Source organism: Dendrobium catenatum, unplaced genomic scaffold (assembly GCF_001605985.2).
Source record: "Dendrobium catenatum unplaced genomic scaffold, ASM160598v2 fragScaff_scaffold_1179, whole genome shotgun sequence".
NCBI classification, from domain to species: Eukaryota; Viridiplantae; Streptophyta; class Magnoliopsida; order Asparagales; family Orchidaceae; genus Dendrobium; species Dendrobium catenatum.
The window spans coordinates 554,998-581,429 of record NW_021319641.1 but is presented as its reverse complement, the minus strand read 5'-3'; the positions used below and the strand labels follow the sequence as shown (position 1 = coordinate 581,429).

The window sequence follows — 26,432 nt, the reverse complement described above, 5'->3', positions numbered from 1 at the left end:
TCTGGATGTTTTTGGCCTGGCCTGACCAAAAATAATTGAGGATTTATGATTTTCGTCCATTATACTTCCTTTATGATAGGCATCTACGCTCGCTTCAGCTGAATCTAGTCCGTGAAGAGAACCCCTAAACCCTAGAATGGAAGTAGAAACCTCGAGTTCTTCGACGGCAAGCCTCGTTGACAAAGCCGTTGTAAGAGATATATCTCCGCACGACAATTTTTCCAATATGAAGTAGATCTTTTCTTCCATTGTTTGATGCTTTGAATTTTTAAATAGGTTCCTGGTGACATTGTTTTGGACCTTACGAGCATGTCTGATCAGACAATCAGGCTGGGAGCGGGGTTGCGCCAGGTGCTTATTAGATTAAGATTTTACTTTCTGTTATTGTGGACAAATGCATCCGCTTTCTAAACTTGCGTGTTTTCAGTACTCTGACGTGCTATCAGTGGTGAAGGCTGGGAAGCTTAAGTTCAAAAAGCCAAACAAGTACTGGGTAGAAAGCTCGCAAAAGAGAGTGAGTTATTGATGGAAAGTTTTGTTTCGTGAAATCGGAATTTTTGACTTAAACGCTCTAAAAATTTGGGTTTTGTTGTTGTTTTTGTTGGTTGCAATACCTGATAAACTGTAAAAGAAAAGAAAAAAAAAGGTAAAAAGAAGCATGTTCCCAAACTGAAGAATGTTTTTTTTCGCAATTCAGGACTAATTGTTTATGAAGTTATTTTTCGACCGTTGCATCTCTTAATACCTTACCCTGTTTTTGTTGGTGACCTTACAGTATGCTCCCTCTGTAGAAGATACAGTTCTTGGTATTGTTGTAGATGCCAGAGCAGATGTAAGCATTTCTTGTGCACAAATACTAGCAGATATTTTACGTTTATTTTTCTAGCCTTATGAACTTCTGTATATTTCCTCCATCTCTGCCTTCTTATACTCGACCTGTTAATATTATTCTTGACATGGATATGCTGTTTTATGTTGAGCAATCAATTTTGTTACATTATATAACTGTAAATGCAAAAAAACTTGGAAAACTGCTACCTTGCAGATGCTATATCTGATTGGGCGTGATTTAATCCAGATTCTGCTGGCTTGTATTGTTGTCTTGGTTTCATTAATCATTTGGATGCCTTTGTGGATGCTAAATCCCTTATTTATGAATTATATCGTTCTGAGCAATAAGATAAATTATTGCTAGTAAAAATTTTTCTATCGTTGCCTTTCTCTTTTTGTTTTTCCATGTTATAAGGTTGTTACCCATGAGGTGATTTCATGATTTATTTTTGTGGTTTCAGAACTTTCTAGTAGACATAAAAGGCCCTACATTAGCTTTTTTGCCTGTACTTGCATTTGAAGGAGGGACACGGAGAAATATACCAAAATTTGAGGTAGCACTGTCTTGTACTTTTGTGCTATAATGCTTCCTTTTAGTTTTTTTCCCTTGTTAAAATAAGTTTTTGTTGGTCTCTGTTTTGAGCAAATCCATCTTTTTTCGGATATAACATTTGAGTTTGTTTATGCAGTGTTACTATTTGTGTCACGTAAGACATAGGCCATTTGATGACCTTGTTGGAGAATAGATGTATTAGATCCGGCCTATATTAAGAAAGGTAGAGGCAGACGTAAAAAGACTTGGTTATAATATATTAAAAATGACTTATTTTATTAGATTTAAATGTGAATTTGACTCTTAATAGAATACAATAGAGAAAAAGGATATCGAGGTTTTCTAACATACTATATCAGTAATACTAGGGTTTTAGCGAACTCAGACATGGACAACGAGGTTTTAAGAAACCCTGGCATGTATCATGTATGCCAAGTTATTTGTTATTGTTTACAAAATAGGTGAATTATTGTCCCCTTATAAAGTTTATGATTATTTTCCTTTTTCAGAAAATGCCAAACTGTAGGGAGATTTATCTATATTAAATTCTAGATGATGAATAATCAGTATGATTTTGATGATATATTTAACATGCTTTATTTAAGTATGTTGACTGGTCATAAATTGACCTATAATCATTAGTATTCCTTATTAATCTAATCCATTTGTTTATATTCTTTGTTGTTTTCTTGTTTAATTTAAGGCGTGCACTTATTATTTTTGATCTGTTGCAGATAGGCACCTTGCTCTATGTTCGTGTTGTTAAAGCTAACTCCTGTATGAATCCGGAGTTATCATGCACTGATGGTAATTTGCTTTTGTTGTTTGATTTATGATAATACTTGATTATCTGGTATGAAACATGGATAGTGTGCTATGACTCTGGAAGGAATAATTATCTTGCATAAACTTCTAATATTATTGATAATAAAGAACATGAGATCATAGTAGTTTGAACATTTCATGTTCTGATCTGATTGACATTAATTTTCTCTTCTTCAAAACCCAATGTAAATTGATGCAAGAAAAGGATTTCCTTAATATTAATTCATTTAGATAAAAATGATTGTTCTTTATTCTAAATTAATCATGGGATATTTATGGTAGTCCTTAGTGTGAAACCCTTAAGTAAAATACGCTAAACTCTTAAATATTGAGGCGTTTTTTGGTGTAATAGTTGGGATTTCATTTAAGAAATTCCATAGTTAATCATGCTCATCCCAGAGAAATCCTGGGATGGATACCTCCTGTGAAGTTATAACAACATGACAAAATCGTGAGGCCCTTAGGTCAAAGCAGACAATATCTCGATAGTTAAGAACAATGTTTAAAATTGTGTATTCGGGTATTGAGGCGTTTTTCATTCGTGAGGCGAGGCTTAAGCCTCAAGGCGTTTTGAGGCATAAGCCTCAAAATCAAAAGATTGCGTAAACATAAAATGATAATTTTTTTATATACTAATGAGTGAATAATATAAAATATAAAAAAAACATAAGATATGAAGTGAAATCAAAATATCTCAATAATATGACAACATGAAATATAGTTCAACTCAAAATTCTATCTTTCCCAAATCCCAGTATTTTTTTCATTAACATATAATTCCAATTTCCAAAAATAAATAACAATGACATATCACATAAGAACTCATAAGTCATCAGCACTGTAATCACTAAGGGGTTCTTCATTTGAATCATCATTATGGTGAATTGCTCTCTCCCCTTCCTCCTCTCCGATAGAGTCCAATGTCAGACATTTACTTCAAGATTTATGTAAGTTTTAATATATATAGCGTGAGGCGTAAGCCTCATGCTTGTGAGGCGAGGCGGGCTTCAAGGCGGGCCTCAACCAAGTTGAGGCGCAAGCCTCATAAAAAGAACTCGAGGCGTTAGCATCGAGGCGTTTTTTACTGGAATTGCGCAAAGGCAGGCCTTATGGCGAGCCTCATATTGCGCAATTTTAAACCATGGTTAAATACAAATGATATCAGAGTAAATACACCAGCCGAAAGTTGAAAACTAAGTGCTATACAAGATAAAGTGCTACGCCATGTGAGACACCTTTTGAACCCTGTATAGGACAAATGCTACGTGGCGGGAGCCACTACTTGAACTTGTAGGGGCCATCTCTAAAATTCTATTTGTCTGGTGAATGATTATGGGGTAAGGATATTGACAAGGACAAGTGAGAGAGATTGTGAAATCTCTTAAGAAAAAGAAGCTAAACTCTTAATATCGAGGTGCTTTTTGGTGTAATGATTGAAATTTCATTTAAGAAACTCTGTAGTTAAGCGTGCTCATCCCGGAGAAATCCTGGGATGGGTGACCTTCTGGGAAGTTACAATAATAGGACAAAAGCTTGATGCCCTTAGGACAAAACAGATACTATATCTTAAGAATTTTGGCTGTAGCATTTAGCCTCATTAAATTTGCTCTTGAATTGCTTGAATTCTCCATCAAAATTTACCCCTAATTAATAAGGAATTGAATAAATGTGTAGAGAGAGAGAGAGTATAAAGAGAGAAAAGAAGAGATAGCCTAAGTGGGGATCCTTGAGTGTATAAGGAATCAAACCCTTGGGTTTGCACTTGGAGAGTTAGTTTGATGTGTTTATCTCTCAAGATCTAGGCTTGTGTAGTAGGAGAGATATAGAGGGAGCTATGGGAGGAGATAGAGAAGTGTGGAGATTAAGTATGAGAGAGAACTTGGTAGAAAGAGAAAAGTTCGTAGGGGAGAAAAGAAAAGATATTGATTCCAGATTTATTCATAATAATTAATTATTTACACTGCTTCATATTCATATTTATAGAAATAGGGTTTTATGGATAATTTAAATTAATTTAAATGTAAATCTTGGTTAGTGAAGAGATAAATCCAATAATTAGAATAATCATTAAGAAAAAATGATAATTCTAATTAATATTTTTTTTCATGAAAACTTAATACTAAGGTAAAATTGCTAAAAAAAATATGAAAATAATTAAGAGTTTTTTGGGATCACTTTTTAAATTTATTTTTAATGATTTGATATAAACTAATAGAATATTTGATATTTTATTAAGTATAAGTTATATTTGTTTTTGGGGTCGGTGGTGGAGGTCGATGACATTAGTGACGGGTGGTGGCGGTGGTTGGCAGCAGTGGGCTTGGGGTTGTTTTTATTTTGGAAATAATGAGAACTTTTAAAAACACCTAACATTATTTTTACTATTTTAAAAAGAAGCTTGATTTACTTTCAATAGGAAAAAAGAAAAAAACATAGTTGAAAAACAAATACTCTATTTTTAAAAATAAAATGAAAATAAAATTGATCCCAAATAAGCTGTACATAAATCATAATAATTTTGATGCATCTCTTGTAATGCATCAACTCTCTTAGCTTTTATAAAACTCTTACCCTAACGATTCATACAAAAGCGAATTCTTGAAAGTCTTGCTTTCATGAAGGAGGTGGTGGTTGAATTATTTCATGACTCTTATATCATCAACATGTAAAATATGAACTTTGAACGCCTAAATTGGGATTTGGAGGCTTTGGTTCTACTCATTTTCATGCACCATACAACTTTCTTAGATTAATAATATGAGCAAGGATATTGTAGTCAAATGGTGATGGTGGTTGTGGTAACAAGAACTTAACCTATATTCTTGGCGAGTAAGCATTAATTTTGTAATATTTGGAATAACATATATATATATATATGGATAAGAATCTTGTAGGAATGCAAGATATGTTGATCAACATGTTTCTCTATCTTAAAGTTTTTTTGTTTAATAGTGGTGTGATAGGAAACATTTGTAGAACTCATGTCAAACTTATCAATAATGGAATTTCAGCCTCCATCACAATTTTCCCAACAAATCACAAAAAACAGCAAGAAACAACGTAAATATTGATGAAATCAGAAGGAAAATACCAAAATACAATTGATCCTCAATTCGAGAGGAGGATCTATCTCTCTCAACTCTCTAGACGCTGCTAGAGCCCAAGAACACCAACGTACAAACATAATTTAACAAAATCAAGATAACCCTAACCCTAATGCAAACCCTTCTACTTAATGCAAATACAATAATATCCCAAAAGACTAAACAACCCTCTCTAATTCAAATTTCCCTCCAACCGCCCCATTCTCTCTCTTCTTTAAACTATGGACCCCACCCCCACCCCAAGGGGGGAGCGGGTTCTTCCCTGGGCGGAACAACAGGTTTCCGCCTGCTGTAAATCAAGGGCCGGCTGGACCGGTCCCTCTTGGACCGGTCTATCATGGTGCAAATGACATGTTCATCTTACAATAAGGTTGAGCATGATCTCATATCTACACTAAAGAATTACCTTAGATAAAACCTTAGAGCAGATTCAATAAGAGGTTCAATTACTGATAATTGATCTTCATCATCATTAAGCTCATCAGTGGAAGTTAGATCATTATAATATTAATCTTCAAAGCCCAAATCCACATAAGGTTCAAACTTTTGAATAGGTAAAGGTGGCCTGTGTCTAAACTTCTTGAATTGATAGGTTTTTGAATCTTCAAAGCTCAAAAAATTAGTGTATGATATGATTTGCTGTCATGATAAGATAGTTTTGGATGAATATGGATGGGGTGATTATATGTATATCAATCATACAATCTATATTGATGATGATATTTATATTTTTTATGATAAACTATGATATTATAATAACATTGATAAGAATTAAATGAATCGATGTTGTTTCCTTGAAAATGAATTATTAGGTTTATGAGATTGCTGGGTTTGGAATGATTGACATTAAATTGATTCTAATATAGAATTTATTTGAATATGTAATTAATATTGTTGGATTCATAGGGACGGGCATGATCTCATATTTAGACTTTCTATTCATATTTAGACAATCTCATATTTAAGCTAAAAAATTGTCTTAGGTAAAACCTCAAGTTTAAGAAGACATCTCAGTCTCATGGTGCAAAAGAATGAGATAATAGTGACCTAAGGCCTTAAAATCTCTTATAAGGTTGGGCACAATCACATTTTTATGCTTAAGGATAGTCTAAGGTAAATCCTTAGGCTTAAGCTCAACAAAAGGCTTGATTATTGATAATCATCATCAACAACTAGCTCATTAGCGAAATCAGTATCATCACAATACCTCAATACCAAAACCAATATAAGGATTTGTTTTTGAACTAGTGGAAGTGATAGTAGCGCTTGACTTTTTGAGATTGATATATTGCATTGGGACGTGCATGTGATCATATGTATGGTCATCATTCAATTTATATTGATGATGATATTTATGTTCTTCATGAGGCACTCAATCATCATAAGAATATTGATAATGATCATATTTTGCAACATTGGTATTTGTGAAAAATGAAAAATGAGGCCAATGAGATTGATGTTGATTGGAATGATTGGCATAGAAATGATTGTAATACGGCTCATTACAAAGTTGTAATATGGAATTATTATTCTTGGATGTCCAAGGTTGGAAATGATTTCATATTTAAGCTCAATAATTCTTTCTGATCGGGCATAATCTCATATTTAGGCTCAACAATAGTCTTGTAGATAAAACCTCAGTTCAAGAAGACAACTTTTACAGAAGATTGAGATAGCAGTGGCAAATGATAGCTCAATCTCATAATAAGATCAGGCATGATTTTTTATTTAGACACAAGAATAGTCTTGAGTAGGTTTAAGCTTGATAAGAGGTTCAATTACTTATCATCATCATCATCTAATACATTAACAAATTCCAGATCACCATTATCATCATCTAGTATAGTAGAAATGTAGAATCCATATCATCACAGTGATAATCTTTTAATGACCAAATCAACACGGGGATCAAGTTTTTGAATTGATATAGATGACATCCATGCCTATGCTCCTAGAATTGACATAAGATTTTGAATCTTTGGAGTTTGAGGAATCGATATTTGATTTGATTTGCCATCATGATGTGATAGTTTTGGTGGGGATGGACAAGATAATCATATGCATGATCATCATACAATCTACATTGATGATATTATTTGTATTCTTCTTGGTAGATGATATTATCTGTATTCTTCTTGAGATTCCTCAATTATCAATATTGGTTTATTATGAAAATGAATTATGTAGGCTATGGGATTGATGATGATCAAAATGATTTGATTCATTGACATAGGCATAATTGTAATATGAATCACTACAATATGGAATTGTTATTGTTGGATGTCTAGGGCCCAGTTGTGAGCTCTGAAAATTCGGCCCCGGCCTCCGCCCGCTGAGCTTTTTTCTTTCGGGGAGAGTTTTAACGGACAAAGTTCCGGGGTAAATTTTAGGAAGGAAGATGGGTTTTTAGATAAGACACTACCCAGAGGTTTCGCCCTCATTTTGCGAGGACTTTATGATCTGAGTTTTGGTTTCCTATAGGCGCAAGCCCCTATAGTTAATTACCCCTCCCGATCACCGGAGAAAACTTTCGATTAAGGCTAGTCGTCAATTAGATACCTAGAGAATACGTAGTATCTGGCATATAGTAACAACTTGTATTTGGGAATTTGAAAATTTGATATTGAAAATTTCACCATCCTACACTTAAAGCGGATAGTGGGAGAATGGATGATGAACCCGATCAAGATCCCATGGTTCCATCGTCCTGGGCCATCGTGGTCCTTGGTCTACTTAGTCAGAGGAGGTAGTTTACCAAACTTGACAGAAGGATCCTTGTCGGCAGCCATGGGTTGTTTCGTCTAAGTGGACTTTGTAGACCTGGGGAATTGCTTGTCTAAGGGGATAAATTTGAATCTACCTTCGTTAACATAGGGCTTTGTACCCTATCGATCATATCCTATTGATTGATATATCAAAGATTTGATGCCACTAAGGAGCGTATTAGCTCTGGTCATAACCGGTATTTCGTGGTGCCATTTGGCGGCAAAATCACTTGGTTCAGAGGGCCCCGGGTCATAATGTTTATCCTGCGGTGCCATTTGGTGGCAAAATCGTCAATTAGAGGATACGTACCACGTCCTTATTGGCAGGAGATTGTTTGAGAATGGATCATAGTGATATTTTCGACTAGGTATTAGCTCTATATGAGCTGAAGTAAATTTCAATTTGTCTACCCCGACAAACTATTGTGGAGGTTGGATGGATTTTGCTTTAAGTGTTTAGCTGTTGGATTTCAATTTTAAATACTTGGATTTTGGAATGATTTTTGGATTTTTGGTTGGAGCTTGGAAGACATTTTAAAGTGTTTATGAACCCCTCTAGTTGAGATTCACATTCAACACGGCCATCATCGGGGTAGTGAATATGGGGTCATTTCCTCTTGAAAATATTTGTATTTTATAGATGAACCTTGTTGACTCTGTCGAGTTATCGACAGAGGATCGGGTTTTGTCATAGGGTTTGTGCATTTACTGGTGAATTCTCATTGTTATAGATCTTGTAGGCCTAACAAAAATGTATTAAAATAAATATATCGGTCGCCGCAATCATATATTTGTTTGATGGTTCGAACACTGTCGACTCCTATTGATCCGTATAGAAGGATCGAGTTCAAACTTGAATTCACTTATCAATCCCGCGCAGCATCCCTAGACATCATGTGTGTACCAATAACACGCTCGCTTGGGCCCAAGCGGGTGTTTGGGGGCATTTTGTAATTATTAGTTGAACCATATCTACTCTTATTTACCTGCTTAGGAGGATTGAGTTCACATTTATTGACCTGTGCAATATCCCTAGACGTCACATGTATACCAATAACACGCTCTCCGGGGCCCATGCAAGTGTTTGGGGGCATTTTATGATTATTTGTTGAACTTTGTCGACTCCTATCTACCTGCTTAGGAGGATCAAGTTCAAATTTATTGACCCGTGCAGCATCCCTAGACGTTACGTGTGTTCCTACGACACGCTCGTCGGGGCCCATGCGAGTTTTATGATTGCACTTGACATTTTTGTGTACTTATGTATATACAAACTACGGTGCATGTGCATGTGCGGGGCTTTATTTCAAACTTTGTTGACGCCTTCTGCCTGCTTGTATGAAGGTTGCAGATCCGGTGGCATAATATAACAGCTTTTGGATTGAGTTGTTTGATGTTTTGTACAGGTAGACTGTCGTGCATTACTTATTATTTTCTGCAGGTGGATTCTGGTGCACTAATTAATCTCCTGCTTTTAGTTGTATGGATAGTTGCATTTGTTATAGTATCATCAATCTTTGCTTATAACGGATCAATGTACTTGCTCAACATTGGACAGTGATTGATTGGAAAGGTGTTGTGACATTGGTCTCCTTCTACTACGATGATTTGTTGGGGCGTGGGTACCTTGTATGTTCATATATGATCCCTCGCCTTTGTAGTATATCAGTTACTACTGCTTGCTAGTGAATTGTGTTATCGTAGTTCTCTTGCATTGCACTTGTAGGCCTCAGGTCCCTTACAAGTATTCGTAGGTATTTGCATTTGTCATTGTTGCATTGCTTCCATATGCTTGTGTTTTGATGTTGACCACAAAATATCATTATATTCATCAAATTCATCATATTATCGTGCTTGTAGGATGACTTGTAGTTGTTGGTGCTTGTGTTTCTAATCAATATAATGATTCTTCAACATTCACATGGTACTTTAGCTTATTGGTTGAGAACAAGCTGCGCATTCTACCATTGCTTGTGAATTTTCTTTGCCCTGAAGGTCGTGGCGATTGTTGCATGACATCTGTTGCATTCATTATATATTTCTATACTTTTTTCACAAGTATATTATCGCATTCATCACCGTCTCCCTGTACACATCTATAAGGAAGCGATCCATACCGTCGTTAAGGGGCCAATTAATAAAAATGTTGCAATCAATAAATTATTGTTCTTCTATGGTTTGTAATGCATGTCATCACTAATCAACATTGAAGTTTCATTCAACAGAAGCCCCATTGCTTGTAGGATTCAATGCATTTGATTGGATTGAATTTTGCATGATGAATTGACTTCTCAATTAAAATGGCAAATTCTCATTGAAGATTTTGTGTTGTAAGTACGAGGATATTATTACATTTCTCCATTTGATCCTTGCTTGAAAATATCTTGTTACGAGTTATGTTGAAATCCACAAGTTCATGCTCATTTCATGTTCAAATTAAGCTTATTGATGTTTGGTCTTAAGTCTCCCGTTATTTTTCATTTGAATCCAAATCAAATCCAAATGAAGTCCCCTGTGGTCTAACTTAAGTCTTTGCTTGAGTTCAATTATTCAAGTCAAGTTTGAATCAAGTCCTTTGTTGTTCAGGTAGCAAGTTCAAGTTCTATGCCCCCTGTAGTTCTTGCAAGTTCAAGTATGAGTCCAATTTGTTGTCATTTATTATAAGTCCAAGTTCACAAGTCTTTGTTATCACATTGAATTACAAGTTCTTGGTGCATCTTGTTCAAATTTCGATTTAATTCATTTGAATTCATTGCATACTCGGGTTCAAGTTCAATGTCAAAGTCCTATGTTGTTCAAATGTGTCCAATCAAGCTCAAGTACGGTCTCACATTCACATGAAATTTCAGCAGTTTCCCGGCGTCTCCCCCGTTTAGGGGAAACTACGGGAAACTGGGCCTCCCGCTACGCTAGAGAAAAGCGTGCACGGTTAGTGTCATAGGACACCGCGGTCGTAATTTTGGTCCCCCACCATGCCAGAGAAAGGTGTGCATGGGTCTTCGGGCACCTTCAAGAAAAGACAGTTTTTCCCCGCGTATGGGTACTTATATTTTTGCCCCGCCGTTCTAAGAAAAGCGCGCATAAGGCTCGTCTATCTCGTTGTAAGTGCCGCACCGAGTTTCTTCCCACCACGCTAGAGAAAAGCCTGCATAGGGGGTCCCTCGGCGCGCTGCAAACACCGAAAATAGGACTTTAGGAAATTACTCGCCTCGTCGCAACCATCGCGACGAATTCCCTCCTATCACGCTAGAGAAACACGTGCATAGGTGGTTGTTCATCGCTTTGCAAGCGTCGAACTTTTCCAAGTGTGCAAAATTCTTCTTTCTTTTTCTTCTCTATTTTTTTTTCTCTTTCTTTTTTAGCTTTTCTTTTTTCATGCCCTCTTTTTTTTATTTTCTTCTTTTTTTTTCTTTTTTTTGAAAGCTCTTTTTTGTTGAAATAATCTCACACTTTTTTTTGTATCTTTTTTTTTTTTTTAACTCTCATGCATATATACACACACACACTTATATATATACACAGGATTAACAATGATAATGCTTTGAAAAAGAAATTAATGACTTTAAATACATTGACTGTCAACATAACTAATGCTAATAAAAAGAAAAGCCAGTACTTAGGAATAGTAATAACAGTAGGATAAATTAAAAAAAAAGTCTACTGTTTGGAAGGTGGTGGATGACAGAGGCTTTAGAATAGTGGGATGGGATGATTACAGTAGAGTGTAGGGTGATATTTTATTTCTTTTTGGGTTGCGGAGGTAGGATGTGATGTAAGCTGTTGTTGTTGGAGAAGCATAAAGTAACTGAAATAAAAAAAAAATGTCGAACCATTGAACGCTTGGAGGAGACGACAAGAATTATTTGCTTAAAAAAAAAAAAGAAAATGAGCATTCACCATCAATGACAGTCGATCAAGCAACATTACTTACTGCACTCATTTTTTTTTTTTATAAAAAACAAAATTGATTGGAAATCTAGAATTATCTTCTGTTGCTACTAATGGCTTATAAATAAAATAAAATAAAAAAATCAAGTTTTGGGTTATAATTTATCAAGAAATAATGCATACTTATTCCCTCTATTCTATACATCCAGAGAGTGAGATATGCCAAAATCATTTTACATTCATCCACACATTATAATAGATGAAGAATTGCAAGAGGACAAAATGGAAGCAGTCAATGTATAAAAAAAAAATTGCCTTTAACTGAATCATCTCGTTGGACACGAGGATGGGACGAAAGAGAAAGCAGCTGCCATGTTCACATGAAAGGTAACAGTAGTAGTAAAGTTAGGATATATACACATATATATAAAGAGAAAGCTGCCATAGTTTGGTAGGTGATTCATAGCATAGGTGAACGTGAGGAATCATGTGGTGAGTATGGATTTGTACTATGAGTTGCAGCTTTTGAAAACGGAACATTGGGTTGGTTTTGTTTGCTAGTTAGGAAAAATAATCTTTACCTCTATAAAGAAACAGAGATTGGTTTGGAAATCTGCAGCTACATGTATGAGAATAAAACTAAGGGAAGAGGACAAAGAGAAACCTATAAATTCTATTGGTTCTCATGTGAAAATTGTGAGTGGGAATAAAGCAAAGTTGCTGTCAGTGCAGGTTTTTTTCACGTGGGAATCGTAGTATTGGGCAAGGAGAAGTCTATAAATCCAGACTTTTTGAGAGGAGGGGGGCACTGAAAATGGAGAAGTTGATCGTGAACAGAGTCAACACTACGTCAGTAGTCCCTTGCTTGTGATCGGACCAATCAGCTTGTCAAACATAGCATCTAGGCGAGGAGATTTAGGTGAAGGCTGTTATATTTCTGCTGCTAGAGAAGAGTCGAGCTCTGTTGGAGGCAGGTGTCATTGGCTTTGATCGAGTAGGAGAGGTGCAAGCAATACCGTGGGAAGTGAAGAAGATCTAAAGCCCACGTATGAGATTTACCTGATTTTATATAAACTGCTAGAAGGTTGGAAGCCACAGGATTAGCCGTGAGGTTGAGTAGGTGACGGACAGGATTGTAGAAGAGCTCGACCTGAGACGGTCCAGCAAACAAGATCTCCGCTGTAGATTCTTTTTTGATGTGGGGGAAGAGGTTTGAAGGTGGAGAAGAGGCAAAGGTTGTAAGGGAGTGGAGATCTTTTGCAAGGCTTGTGTTAGACGGGAAAAACAGCACTAAGAGAAGTTTTCCTGCACTTTGTTTTATCGACGATTGAGGAGCCTCGATCAAGACAGGGCCCGCTCAATTGAGGATTGACCAAACGAAAGGCTTCGACACAACAAGGTAAGGCTATCAATGAGCATTTAATGGATTTGATATATTTTCCTCATTTGGCCTCTGTTGTTATTAAGATTTTTTATAAGTCAAATACCGTATGCATGAAATATCACCTGCTGCATTAATTTAAAATGACTAGACCACATTAGCCGAGTCAAAACCACTTCAATTTGCGTGTCATATCGATTTACGCATATTTTGCTTCGTTTAACGTGTCGATCTCATCAAATATCAAGTTTGGATAAATTGATAGTGCATTTAGGATATTGCCAATGTTCCTGTCACAACGACGGAATCCGTTTCACGATCATGCATCGTTTAGGTAATGTCGAGGCTTAATTCCCTTGAAATGCGTCTTGCTGTATTAGGACCGTTTTCGGTCACGGGATAATTTTAATTAGACAAATTCATAGTCCATTTAGAGTATTTACGGTGTTCCGAACGCGGTGGCGAAGTCCATTCGTCGATTGGAGATCATTTTGTCGACATCGAGGGCTAAATTCCTTAGCATGCGCATCATTATCTTGTGATTTGTGCTTTGCATCAAAATGCTTGCCGACCTTCTCGTACATCATTAATTTAATCAAATTGAATGTCATCCTTAGGTATTGAGGACGTTCTGAACGTGGTAATGTAGTTCATTTTATGATCGGACGTCATGCCATCTCCGTAGAGGCTAATTTCCTCGATATGCACATCCTTGCATTACATTGAAATTGCCTTGATTTGCATGCCACCACCCCGGTTGATCCCAATTGAATTTATAAAATATATATTTTGAATGTTGATGATGTTCCAGATGCAGCGACACAGTTCGTTTCATGATCGGACGTCATGTCATCTCCGTAGAGGTTAATTTCCTCGAGTTGCACGTCTTTCCATTACATTGGAATTCAGGCCATCAATCTAGATGCTCTAAATTGAACATAAAAAGTGTAGTTATTGAGTATTTGCGATATTCCAGTCACAATAGTGAAATCTATTTTACGAACAAACATCATTTAGATAGCGATGAGGCTATTTTTTTTCTCGATATGTGTGCCATCTTATTGGGATTTGTGCCACCATCTCGAACGATTCAAATTGGTTAAATAAAATATATATTTTAAATGTTGGCGAGTTTTCAGACACAATGACAAAGTCTGTTCATCGATCAAAGATCGTTTGGATGACGCCGAGGCCTGATTCTCCTTGATATGCGTGTTTTGTCTTGAAATATGTGCCACCAATCCAGATGCTTCAAATTGAATAAACAAAATATAGTTTTCATAGGTTGACAAAATTCCGAACGCAAAAACAAAGTCTGTTCGTCGATCTGACGTCGTTTGATTAGCCTCATGCTTTAATTTCGGGTGTCGGTCATCTTTTTTGACCGATCTTATCCTGTTCGATTGCGAGGGGCTCGACCTAACAGAATTCGAAGTCCTTATTGCAACGCCACTGTCCGTTTGACAATCGGAGGTCATTTTACCCTTTAAGTAATGCGTCACGCCAACCCAGGCACTGCTTAATTCGTCATTCTCATCCTTTTGTGCGTGGTGTGAGTTGTAGGGGTCAACAAATGCCCCCCCCCCAATAAATGTAGTATGCGTCCAGAGCGTATCACGTTTGTTATAAGTTAGTTGATGGTCTTTATTAACTCTTTTTTTCACATTTATTATTTCTATGACCGCTTTCTGAAATATTTTGTTTGTTTTCATTGTGTAGGGAATGTTTCGTTGGCAGAGATCCGACGACCTGCCTCCAGGCGAGCCAAGCGAGGATGCCATCTGGGAGACCATTGACAGGCAAGACCCCCAGGGTAGTGTTGATGTTCGGGACAGACTAGAGCATCACCAGGACATGCTGCAGGGGCGAGACCTCTTCCACAGTTTGTTTGCCCGTTCCCCCTTACTTTCAGAGCTTTTTGAGAACTCCGTTGCTTCTGAGGACCCGGACATGTGGGTTACCAGTCTCAGGCTACAGTACGGGGAGTACCACCCATTGGAGAGTTCTGTGGCATAGGTCGGCTAGGGTACCTACGACGACTTAATGCCTGCCGTAGACACAGTTAAGCCAGTTGGACAGTTTAGCTTGCTTAGCCATCATCAGTTACAGTTGTCGCCTTTGGAGTGGCCACGAGACTCAACACTTGGACAAGTTCAAAGTCCAGCCAACGGTTATGTTTGTTGGGCCGTTATGTCTTACAGGCGCACAGGATCACATTACAGGTGGCAGGGATTTACGAGGCAGTGTACGCCTCGCTATTTGATTACGGATGCCTCCCTACTTCATGGGCTCGTGGTTTGGTAGAGTTTTGGGACTCTGGTAGAGGTACATGCTGGGTTAGGGCAGATGAGCTTACTGTGTCCGATCTACCAGTCTTTGGTTACCACTTTGAGGAGTACGTCCCTCCAGATGAGTAGTTGTTTAAGCGGGTTCCATTAGCAGATGATGACAGGAGAGGCAGACTGCTACTTCTAGATGTTTACCCCAGGCTTTTACAGCACTACTGTAGACTTACAGGACAGCACGGGGTTTGCCGATGCGTTCTCGAGTCACCATGCCTGTGGGCGTCTGGGTTCGTAGTTTTCTTCAGGAGTACTTGTCTTCTATTATAGTATCATCACACGACCCGTTTGGCTTCAGTTTACAGCACGGTGTCCTCTGTCAAAGGAGATCGCCAAGCCTTCTTCTTCAGTTAGTTACACTTCTCCTGGTCTGGTGGGGATTGATGAGGTTTTGCTTTTGATGAGTTTCTTGGTGCGTTGGCTCAGCACTTTCGTACTCTCACTTCGGACAGGCTCTTTGAGGTGCAGTGTTTTATTGGCAGCCAGCTAGTTGGTACATGGACAGAGGATTGCTCTAGCTCCTGCTGTTCTTGCCAGAGTGTACAGAGTTTTGCAGTCCGCTTTTGAGGCTAGCTCTTTAGAGATATGAGATTCAGTTTGACCATGGTAGTATCTGTAAGTGAACCCAAACGTACAAGTACTGCCACGGTAAAATTGAATCTCGTATCTCCAGAAAGCTAGCATAAAAAACAGTTCTCAAAACTCTGTACACTCTGACAAGAATGGTAGGAGGTAGAGCAAGCCTCTGTCCCTGTACCAACTGGCTGACTGCCAACAAAATACTGCACCTTAAAGAGCATGTCCAGAGAGATTACGAAAGTGCTGAGCCAAAGCGCCAAGAAACCCATCAAAAGCAAAACCTCATCAATCCTCACCAGATCAGGAGAAGTGTAACTAGCTGAAGAAGAAGACTCGGCGGTTTCCTCTGACAGCGGAACACCACGCTGTAAACTGAAGCCAAACAGGTCGTATGGTGACACTGTAATAGAAGACAAGTACTCCTGAAGAAAACTACGAACTCAGATGTCCACAGGCATGGTGACTCGAGAACGCATCGGGAAACCCCGTGCTGACCTGTAAGTATGACGGTAGTGCTGTAGAAGCCCGGGGTAAACATCTGGCAGTAACAGTCTGCCTCTCCTGTCACCATCCACTGAGGGAATCCGTTGAAACAACTGCTCGTCTAGAGGGATGCACTCCTCAACGATGTAACCAAAGACTGGTAGACCGGACGCTATTTGTAAGTCTGAGAGCATCACAGTAAGCTACTCTACCCCAACCCAGCACATACCTCTACCAGAGTCCCAAAACTCTACCAAACCACGAGCCCAAGAAGTAGAGATCGTAGTCAAACAACTAGGCGTACATTGCCTCGTAGATCCCTGCCGCCTGTAGTTTGCTCATGTTCGTCTGTAAGACGTAGCGGGCCCAACAAACATAGTCGCTGGTTGGACTCTAAACCTATCCAAGTGTCGAGTCCCGTGGCCACTCTAAAGGCGACGATTGTAGCTCACGGTGGCTAAGCAAGCTAGACTGTCCAACTGCCTCAACTGTGTCTGCGGCAGATACTAAAACATCGCAAGTATCCCAGCCGACCTTTGCCACAGAACTCTTCAACGGGTGGTACTTCCCGTATTGTAACCTAAAACTGATGACCCAACTGTCCGGGTCCTCAGAAGCAACGAAGTCCTCAAAAAGCTCTAGAAGTAAGGGAGAATGGGCAAAGAAACTGTGAAAGAGGTCTTTACCCCCGCAGCATGTCCTGGTGCTGCTCTAGTCTGTCCCGAACATCAACACTGCCCTGAGGGTCTTGCCTATCAATGGCCTCCCAGATGACATCCTCGCTAGGCTCGCTTGGAGGCAGGTCATCGGGTCTTTGCCAACGAAACATTCCTTGCACAGGAAAAACAAACAAAAAATTTCAGAAAGCGGTCACAGAAATCATAAATGCGAAAAGAAGAGCTACTAAAGATTGTCAACCAATTTACAACAAATGTGATACGCTCTGGATGCGTACCACATTTGTTGGGGGGAATTTGTTGACTCCTACAACTCACATTACTCGCAAAAGGATGAAAATGATGAATTAAGGAGTGCGCGGGTTGGCGCGACGTATTACTTAAAGGGTCAAATGACCTCCGATTGCCAAACGAATAGTGGCGTTGCAATAAAGACTTCTAATTCTGTTAGGTCGAGATCCCTCACAGTCGAACAGGATGAGATCGGTCAAATGGGATGACCGACACCCGAAATTAAAGCGCGAGGTTGATCAAACAACATCGGATCGACGAACAAACTTTGATGTTACATTCAAAATGTTATCAACCTATGAAAATTATATTTTGTTTATTCAATTTGAAGCATCCAGATTGGTGGCATGGATTTCAAGACAAAACATGCATATCGAGGAGAATCAGGCCTCGGCGTCATCCAAACGATCTTCGATCGATGAACAGACTTTATACATTTTATTTAACCAATTTGAATTGTTCGAGGTGGTGGCATAAATCCCAATATGATGGCACGCGTATCGAGAAAAAAATAGCCTCGCCGCTATCCAAATGATGTATGTTCGTAAAATAGATTTCGCCATTGTGATTGGAATATTGCAAATACTTAAGATTTACACTTTTTTTATGTTCAATTTAGATCATCTAGATTGGTGGCATGAATCCCAATTTAATGCAAAGACGTGCATATCGAGGAAATTAGCCTCTACGGAGACGACATGACGTCCAATCATGAAACAGACTGTGTCGCTACGTCTGGAATGTCATCAACATTCAAAATATATATGTTATAAATTCAATTAGGATCAATCGGGGTGGTGACATGCAAATCAAGGCAATCCCAATGTAATGCAAGGACGCACATATCAAGGAAATTAGCCTCTACGGAGACTGCATGATGTCCGATCATAAAATGGACTACGTTACCACGTTCAGACCATCCTAAATATCTAAGGATGACATTCAATTTGATTAAATTAATGATGTACGAGAAGTTCAGCAAGCATTTCGAGGCAAAGCACAAATCACAAGATAATGATGCACATGCTAAGGAATTTAGTCCTCGATGTTGACCAAGCGATCTCCAATCGACGAACGGACTTCGCCACCGCGTCCGGGACGCCGTCAATACTCTAAATGGACTATCAATTTGTCCAATTAAAATTATGCCGTGATCGACGAGGGTCCTAATACAACAACGCACATTTCAAGGGAATTAAGCCTCGACATTACCCAAATGATGCCCGATCGCGAAACAAGCCCGATGCATTCCTCCACTTCAACCATCCAACTTGAATTCCACTGATAATATCCCCATCTATTTTACCATCACTCTAAACAATAGATCCAATATATCTAAAAGGTGTACTCTTATTAATGACTTGATCGCCCAAAGTCACAATCCCCTCAGTAGGTTTATTACTGCTAAAATTACACTCCATATATTCCGTTTTAGATCTACTCAAGCAAAAACCTTTAGACTCTAAGGTGTCTATACTTCTAGAATTGACATAAAGTTTTGAGGGTTTAGAGTTTCAGAAACTAGTTTATGGTATGATTTGCTATTATGTTGAGATGGTTTTGGATGGAGATGGAAGATATGATCATATATTCATATGTATGTTTATCCTACAATCTACATGCATGATAATGTTTATTTTCTTGAGATACTCGATTATAATAAGAGCATTAGTAAAAGCGGATGTATCAATATTGGTATATCTTGAAAATGAATTATGAGGCCTATGAGATCAATGATGATTATAATGATTAATATGGGTATGGTTGTAATATTATCCAATTGTAATGTTGACTTGCCCTGAGACAAACTTGGGTCATAGTGGATGATTATTTACAATGCTTCCTATCCTATCGATAAATTGCGTATTTCACCATCTGTTCTTGATGTCCAAACATGGTTGTTGTTTTCATATCATGGTTATCTTCTAGAGGTTTCTTTCTTGAAAATAGTTAAATAAATCATATTAATCTTGATCAATATTTCACTATCAGTTCTTGTAGTCCAGCTCTTTTGAATGCTTTGTTCATCAGTACTTTGTTTCAGTCCTGGTTTATTGGCATCTTTTCACTCTTTTTATGGGTTTGGTGCCCTCATTTTCTTCTTAATTTTCTTGTTTGTGTTCTTCTCATCGTCATAATTTTCTCTTATTGAACAAAATTCTGTTGCTGCTGGTAGCTAGTGGGAAAGCTGCAGAATTTGGTTCTCTGAAAGAGGGGTATATGTTTGACACATCAACAGGATTGGCAAGGATGTAAGTGAGATCAAACTTCTATTATTCATGTAATGTTGGCCCTGAAAATTTAGGTTTCATTTGGGATGACTTTCTTACCGCTTCGCAAAGCAGCTTTCTAGTAAAAAAGATTTTATTTTTGTATTAAAAAGTTGCTTTAAGAAGCAATAAGAAAGCCGCCCCAAACAAAACCTTAAACAGCTAAGGTTTGTGTTCTTGAAAAAAAATAAAAAAAACTTCCTTGGGCCCTCTTCATGTCTTCAGGCTATTAAGCTCTCCAACATGTCCTATTCTTGAAGCCCTTGGAAGGAAGCTTTCTTATGAGATAGCCGTTGGATTGAATGGCCGCGTATGGGTATGGCCCTAACTGATCTAAGTTCTGAATAGATTTTTTTTTTTTCATTTTATATATTTTTTTTATGTTGTTTTTTAAATAATTAATATCTCTTTATTTCTCAAGGTGAATGCATCCTCTCCATCTACTGTGATTCTTGTATCAAATGCAATAATGAGATCTGAATTTTTGAGTGATGTGCAGCAAAAAATTTTAGTGGAGAAATTGATGCAGAGAGTGCAAGGATGACAAATCTGTAGAATCGATAGACTATTAAGGATGACAAATCTGTAGAATCGATAGACTATTCTCCTGGAACGGTTTCTGCCTTTTTCCATGTCTTTATTTTCTAACATTTTTTTAGATGTTTAAGGGAAAACAACGTCGAGAATAATTTTCTTTGTTTTTAACTGTACTTTGTACGAACTGTTGTTCAGTGCAGCAGAATAGTTTTCAATTATTTTAAGCAATTATAGATTTCAAAAATTGCTTTTCTGGATGTATACTTTTATTATACTTAGCTTAATCAAAACTCTCTCTCTCTCTCTCTCTTACAGCTGATTTATTAAGTTCCATCTGGTGCAAAAAAATATTATGAAAATAAGATTTTTTTTTTCATACATTGAAATTCTTCAATTTAAAAGTTGGATCATTTGATAAAGAAATTATTACATGCGGAATTTGGACGTAATTCTATATCCGGATTGTAAATATACACAATGTATACATTATGTATTCAAATATACAATATATTTTTATACAGTCTATTGTATACACTTACATGACCATACATAACTCGATGTTCACGTAATAATTTCTCTATTGGATTATTGACATAAATGGCTTTGTCTGGGGTGTTTTTTTACTGTTTCTTAAAGCAATTTTTTAACATAAATTTTTATTTTTATGTTAAAAAGTTGTTTTAAGTAGTAAAAAAGCCATCCCTAACGAAGCCTAAGTTCAACTTATTGACAGGCATGAATATTACGGATTATTTAACATGGTTACAATCTTGCTACTTCTGTAATGTAAACAGCCACAGCAAGTTGAGATTTCAATATTTAGATTTTCTGCTTGAGATGCAATTATGTAAGCTTAGCTATACAGAAAGAATTAGATTTGCCTTCGTTTGAAAGACAATTCATACAAAATGTCAAAGAACTAAATAAATATGTTAGATGAAACAAAAAATCAGTGCTACATTTGTATCTCATTGTCACTTTTGAGAAAACAGGAGACTGTGCGTGGGAAAATTATTACGTCCGGTGTCCGGATTCATCCGGACTTCAATCCAGATGAGCCACATCATCCAAATACATCCGGGGCTCAGTGTATATGAATTGGTGTACGGACGGTCCGGTCACCAGACGTAATAATTCGCCCTGTGCGAGAGACTCTTGTATCTTTATCAAACGTGTCACCTAAGAAATCTAAGGAAAAAAAATACATCCTTTTCTCATCCTAGAACCTTTGTATAAACCCAAACAAAAAAAAAAGGCAAGTCAAGCATCCGTTAAATCAGACATGCTGTCAATGGATTCTTCTCTGGAATGTTGTGGGTAAGGGAGAGGATCTTCTTTAGCTGATTCCTCTACTACTGCTACTGGTAATAAATGTCTCTTTCGCCGAGTTCTGTAATTTCTTTCCTTAATTGTGTTTGACAAAGCTTGAACTAAATCTCTCATTGATGGCCGTCTCCTGGATAACCTGTTGATAGATTTGTACGCTAGGGTTGCCACTTCATTCAGTTCTTCCAAGTCAAAAGAACCCTCAAGCCGGGAATCTGCGATCTCTTCCCAGCCACCTCTTCCGTCAGCGTTTATGGCAGCCTAAATTTCCGCAATGAATATTGTTATGATTCTCAATATTATCACTTCCAAATCTATTGCGTTTATAAATCTAAATATGTGTGGAGATTTAGGCTTCGTGTGGGACAGTTTTCTTTCTGCTTCTTAAAGCAGCTTTTTAGTATAAAAGTTTTAATTTTTGCACTAAAGAGATGCTTTATGAAGCAGCAAAAAAAACCGCCCCTAATGAAGCCTCAAATAATCCAAACATTGTTGAGCTCAACAATCAAGTTCAAATTCTGAAAAGTTAAAAAAAAATGTTCACGTTCAAGAGACAATTTGAAACACTAAGCACTGTTTGAGTGCTCCACCCTTAATGAGCTGATAGACATTTCACTTTGATAGACTTGGATAAGGAAAGGCTCCAAGTTGCTTGGGTTATACTGTCCTACTTTACTACAGGGGCTAGATGAAAGTCACTGTGGTTGGGTCACTTGGCTCCTTAATCAAGCCTAATGGGTTAACTGGACTTGGATTGACCTTTGTGGATTATAGTTATCCTAGTAGCCCCAATTGACCTTAGGCGCCTAGATTGACCCAGTTAGACTTGGATTGATCCGATTGGAAACAAGTGAACCAATTAAACTCAAATTGACCTGATTGGACCTAGGTTGACTTAATTGGTCCCATTAAATAAATGAATCCTAGTTGATTATTGACCTAATTTGGCATGGGTTGACCTAATTAACTATGACTGACATGATAAAGCTAATTAGCCCAGATAGGGATACAATGACTTTGATTAGTCCTCCAGTTGACAAAACCAACTCTAATAAATTCAATTAGACTAATACTAACCCATAAGTTAACATCAAGTTTTGGCCAATAACAAGTATATCAAAGTACAACCCAAGTCCTCACTTCACTAAAGTGGAAAACATCAATAAATGTTTCCTCGCAGTTAGAGAAAAAAAATAATGCTCAGTTAACAAAAATCTTACCAGCTCAACATACTCCAGGAGACCTTGTTGTGGTGTTCTTCCGGCAATCAGCTCAAAAAGCAAAACTCCAAAGCTGTACACGTCACTTTTCTTTGTGTAAGATCTTGAAGAAACATATTCAGGATCAAGATAGCCAAAAGTTCCCCTAATTGGTGCATGCCGGCTGACAATTTCTTCTCTTGAAAGGCCAAAGTCCGCAACCTTATGAAAACAAGAGTTTGTTATGTATTAAAATGATAATAATAGGAAATATAAAACCTTCACCCTGGTAAACCAGTTAATAACCACTTCCGAGTTTTTTTTTTCTCTAATAAATTTGGGTAGAACATCAGTTCCTATTCAAACAGTCACAATATACATCAAAGCTCATTAGTTCGGTGCAATTTTTCTTTCAGCTTTAAGGTTTTAACTTCAGTTAGCACAAGCAATATCTGTTAGGTTGAATAAAAACAATCTCAGCCTTCTAGAAATCCTTGACAATGTGAAAGAAAACAAGAAAGATATTTAAAAGTAAACATTTCTGTTGAAGCCTCCTGTAAGGCTGTAACACACAAATACCAGAAACAAAATATAATATAGATCCATACTCTAGCTCTCATGGTTCTATCCAGCAAAATGTTTGAAGACTTGACGTCCCGATGAACTACAGATGGAATAGCCTGCAAAAAAAGCATAAAGAAAGAAAAAAAATCAATGGAATCAAATAAGAGTTGCTCGTCACGTTCTTTAATAGTACCAGAAATAAGAGCCTACACCATCATGAAGATACTCCAAGCCTCTTGCAACATCCAAAGCAATATTAATCCTCAAATCCCAGCTCAATGCCACCTTGTGCTCGTCTACAAAATATATGAGACTTTAATAATAATGAGAAAACCAATATTGATTTACAAACAAAAATTAAAAACATCATATATAAATTAGGAAATAGTAAAAAATTAAGTAATAATGCATTTGTCACTTTAACAAACAGCATGTAATAATGCATTTGTCCGTTAACACTGCCGTTGCCAGGTTTTAAGTCTTGGATAATAAAAGTGGAGGGTTGCATTAGGTAGTTGACAGCCAGCGTAAAACTTGTCGAGTAATCATGACATTAATCCTTTAAAAAATTGAGTTAATGTGAGGGTGTCCCCTAGAAGCGACGTGTTGTATGGCCTAAATACATCGACAAGTGTGCAAGGGCCGCTGCACCGACACCCGACTGCAGTGTTAAATAGGTAAGGGTTCTCATATCAATGACGAATGTGGGAAAAGAAGCTAGTCCATAAAACTAAGATTAGGATAAGTACTTAGAATATAGGTTCCCTTATAGGAAAATTAATGAAATTAATAAATATTATGATTCATAGGAAGATAAATATTTTGTGCATTCAGGAAACTAAATGAGTTGGGGAAAAGGCTAAGGGGATTGATAGTTTAGGATTTAAACTATGGTATTCGGGTAGGAGTCGTACTAGAAATGATGTACGTGTGATTATAGATAAAAGTTTTAAGGATAATGTTATTAAAATTAACAAATTTAGAGATAGAATTATAGCTTTAAAGATTATTGTTGATGCTAAGATTGTTAATATTATAACTGCTTATACTCTTCAAGTAGATTTGAATATGGGTTCAAAATTAAAATTTTGAAATAACTTAAAAGAATTAATACAAAAGATACCTCTTGAAGAAGTATTTTTATTGGATGAGATTTAAATTGACATGTTGATAGAGAGGTATATGATTTTAAAAGCATTCATGGTAGCAATGAATTTGGAACGACAAATAAAGATGGTAAAATCATATTAGATTTTTCTTTAGCTTATGATTTTTTAATAGATAATATCTTATTTAAGAAAAGAGAACATCTTATCACTTATAAAAATGGATATAGTAAAACACAAATTGATTATTTTCTCATAAGAAAATTAGATTGTTTAAATTGCAAAAATTGTAAAGTTATTTCGAATGAAAATTTATGTACCTAACATTGATTATTAGTTTTGGACTTTAAGATAAATGGCAGAAAATAAAAAATAAAGTAAAACGATATTCTAGGATTAAATGAGGGCATTTAAAGAATATTAATAAAAATATTTTTAAGAGTAAGATTTTAGATCTTAAGATTTTGTCTGTGCATGAGGATTTTAATGTTATGTGGGAAAAAATGATTAGTGATATTAAGACTATTGCAAAAGATGTGCTTGGAGTTTTAAAGGGAAAAGATCTTAATAATAAAAATAGTTGGTGGTGATATCAAAATATACAAGAAAAGATAAAAAATAAGAAGATTTGTTATAAAAATTGGTTTAAATATAAAAATTCTAATAATTGGGAAAGCTATAAAAAGACTCATAAAGAATCTAAGAAAGCTATTTGAGATGCAAATATCTTAGCTTTTAATGATTTATATAATATATTAGATTCTAAGGAGAGAGAAAGATATATGTAAGTTAGCCAAATAAAGAGATAAGAGTAGTAAGGATTTAGTTCAAGTGAAGTATATTAAGGATGAATATAAAAAATTACTTTTCTTAGAAGATGATATTTAACAAAGGTGGATGAGATATTTTGCTAAACTTTTTAATGAAGAATGTAAAAATACGATCGATTTTAGTGATCTTAACACCCTAAATGAAAATTAAAAAAAAAAACACCTTAATTGAAAATAAAGATTTTTGTTTTTATCGGCGTATTAGTAAAACCGAAGATAGAGAGACTTTAAAGAAAATGAAGTATGAAAAAGCTGTTGGACCTAATGATAGTCAATAGAGGTGTGTAAATGCTTAGGAGATGAAGGAATTTCTTAGCTTACTAAACTTTTTAATACTATTTTGAAGACAAAAGATATTAGATGAGTGGAGAATGAGTGTGTTAATTCCTATTTTTAAGAATAAAGGTGATTTACAGGATTGTGCGCATTAAAGATAAATTAAGTTAATGTGTCATGCTTTAAAACTATAGGAGTGAGTTATGGAGCATTAATAACGCTTATATTCAAATCATTAAAGATATGCATGCAGGAGCTATTACTTATGTTCAAACATAAGGTTGTTTGACCAAGTATTTTCCTATTTTGCTTGGATTACATCAAGGATCAACCTTAAGTATATCTTTTTGCTTTAGTCATGGATGTTCTCACTAGACATTTGCAAGAGGATGTACTTTGCTGTATGCTTTTTACTGATGATATTCTTCATGTTGATAAGCCTAGAGAGGGAGTTGAAGGTAAACTTGAATTATAGAGGTCAACCTTAGAGTCTAAAGGTTTTAGCTTGAGTAGATCTAGAACTAAATATATGGAGTGTAATTTTAGGAGGAATAGACCTAGTGAGGGGATTGTGACTTTGGGCGATCAATTCATTAATAAGAGTA

At 36.6% G+C, this 26,432-nt stretch overlaps 2 protein-coding genes across 7 annotated transcripts in view; one reads left to right on the top strand and one right to left on the bottom strand.

Annotated features, from left to right (window-relative positions):
• The first annotated feature begins 28 nt into the window (after positions 1–28).
• Positions 29–20,800, top strand: LOC110100460 (putative exosome complex component rrp40). Of its 6 annotated transcripts, none has more exons than XM_020827978.2 (10): positions 30–190; positions 277–351; positions 428–514; positions 776–832; positions 1,293–1,385; positions 2,119–2,191; positions 19,896–19,971; positions 20,215–20,305; positions 20,489–20,528; positions 20,563–20,800. In XM_020827978.2, exons 1-10 carry the CDS (start codon positions 137–139, stop codon positions 20,565–20,567), a joined length of 651 nt encoding a protein of 216 aa, XP_020683637.1. In that variant the 5' UTR covers positions 30–136; the 3' UTR covers positions 20,568–20,800. The 6 variants fall into 6 exon arrangements, with proteins under 6 accessions (XP_028554744.1, XP_020683637.1, XP_020683635.1 ...); XM_020827976.2 differs by having other exon boundaries at positions 20,411–20,528; XM_020827975.2 differs by having other exon boundaries at positions 20,411–20,538; positions 20,573–20,800.
• A 624-nt stretch (positions 20,801–21,424) lies between these two features.
• Positions 21,425–26,432, bottom strand: part of LOC110100454 (calcium/calmodulin-regulated receptor-like kinase 1) — a 21,094-nt gene continuing 16,086 nt past the window's right edge. Inside the window, exons 5-8 of the mRNA XM_020827966.2 lie at positions 23,826–23,911; positions 23,660–23,731; positions 23,073–23,273; positions 21,425–22,113 (exon numbers count right to left, since the gene is read on the bottom strand). Coding sequence (XP_020683625.1) covers positions 21,787–22,113; positions 23,073–23,273; positions 23,660–23,731; positions 23,826–23,911 — 686 coding nt within the window. The 3' untranslated portion in view covers positions 21,425–21,786. The remainder of the gene's footprint in view (positions 22,114–23,072; positions 23,274–23,659; positions 23,732–23,825; positions 23,912–26,432) is intronic.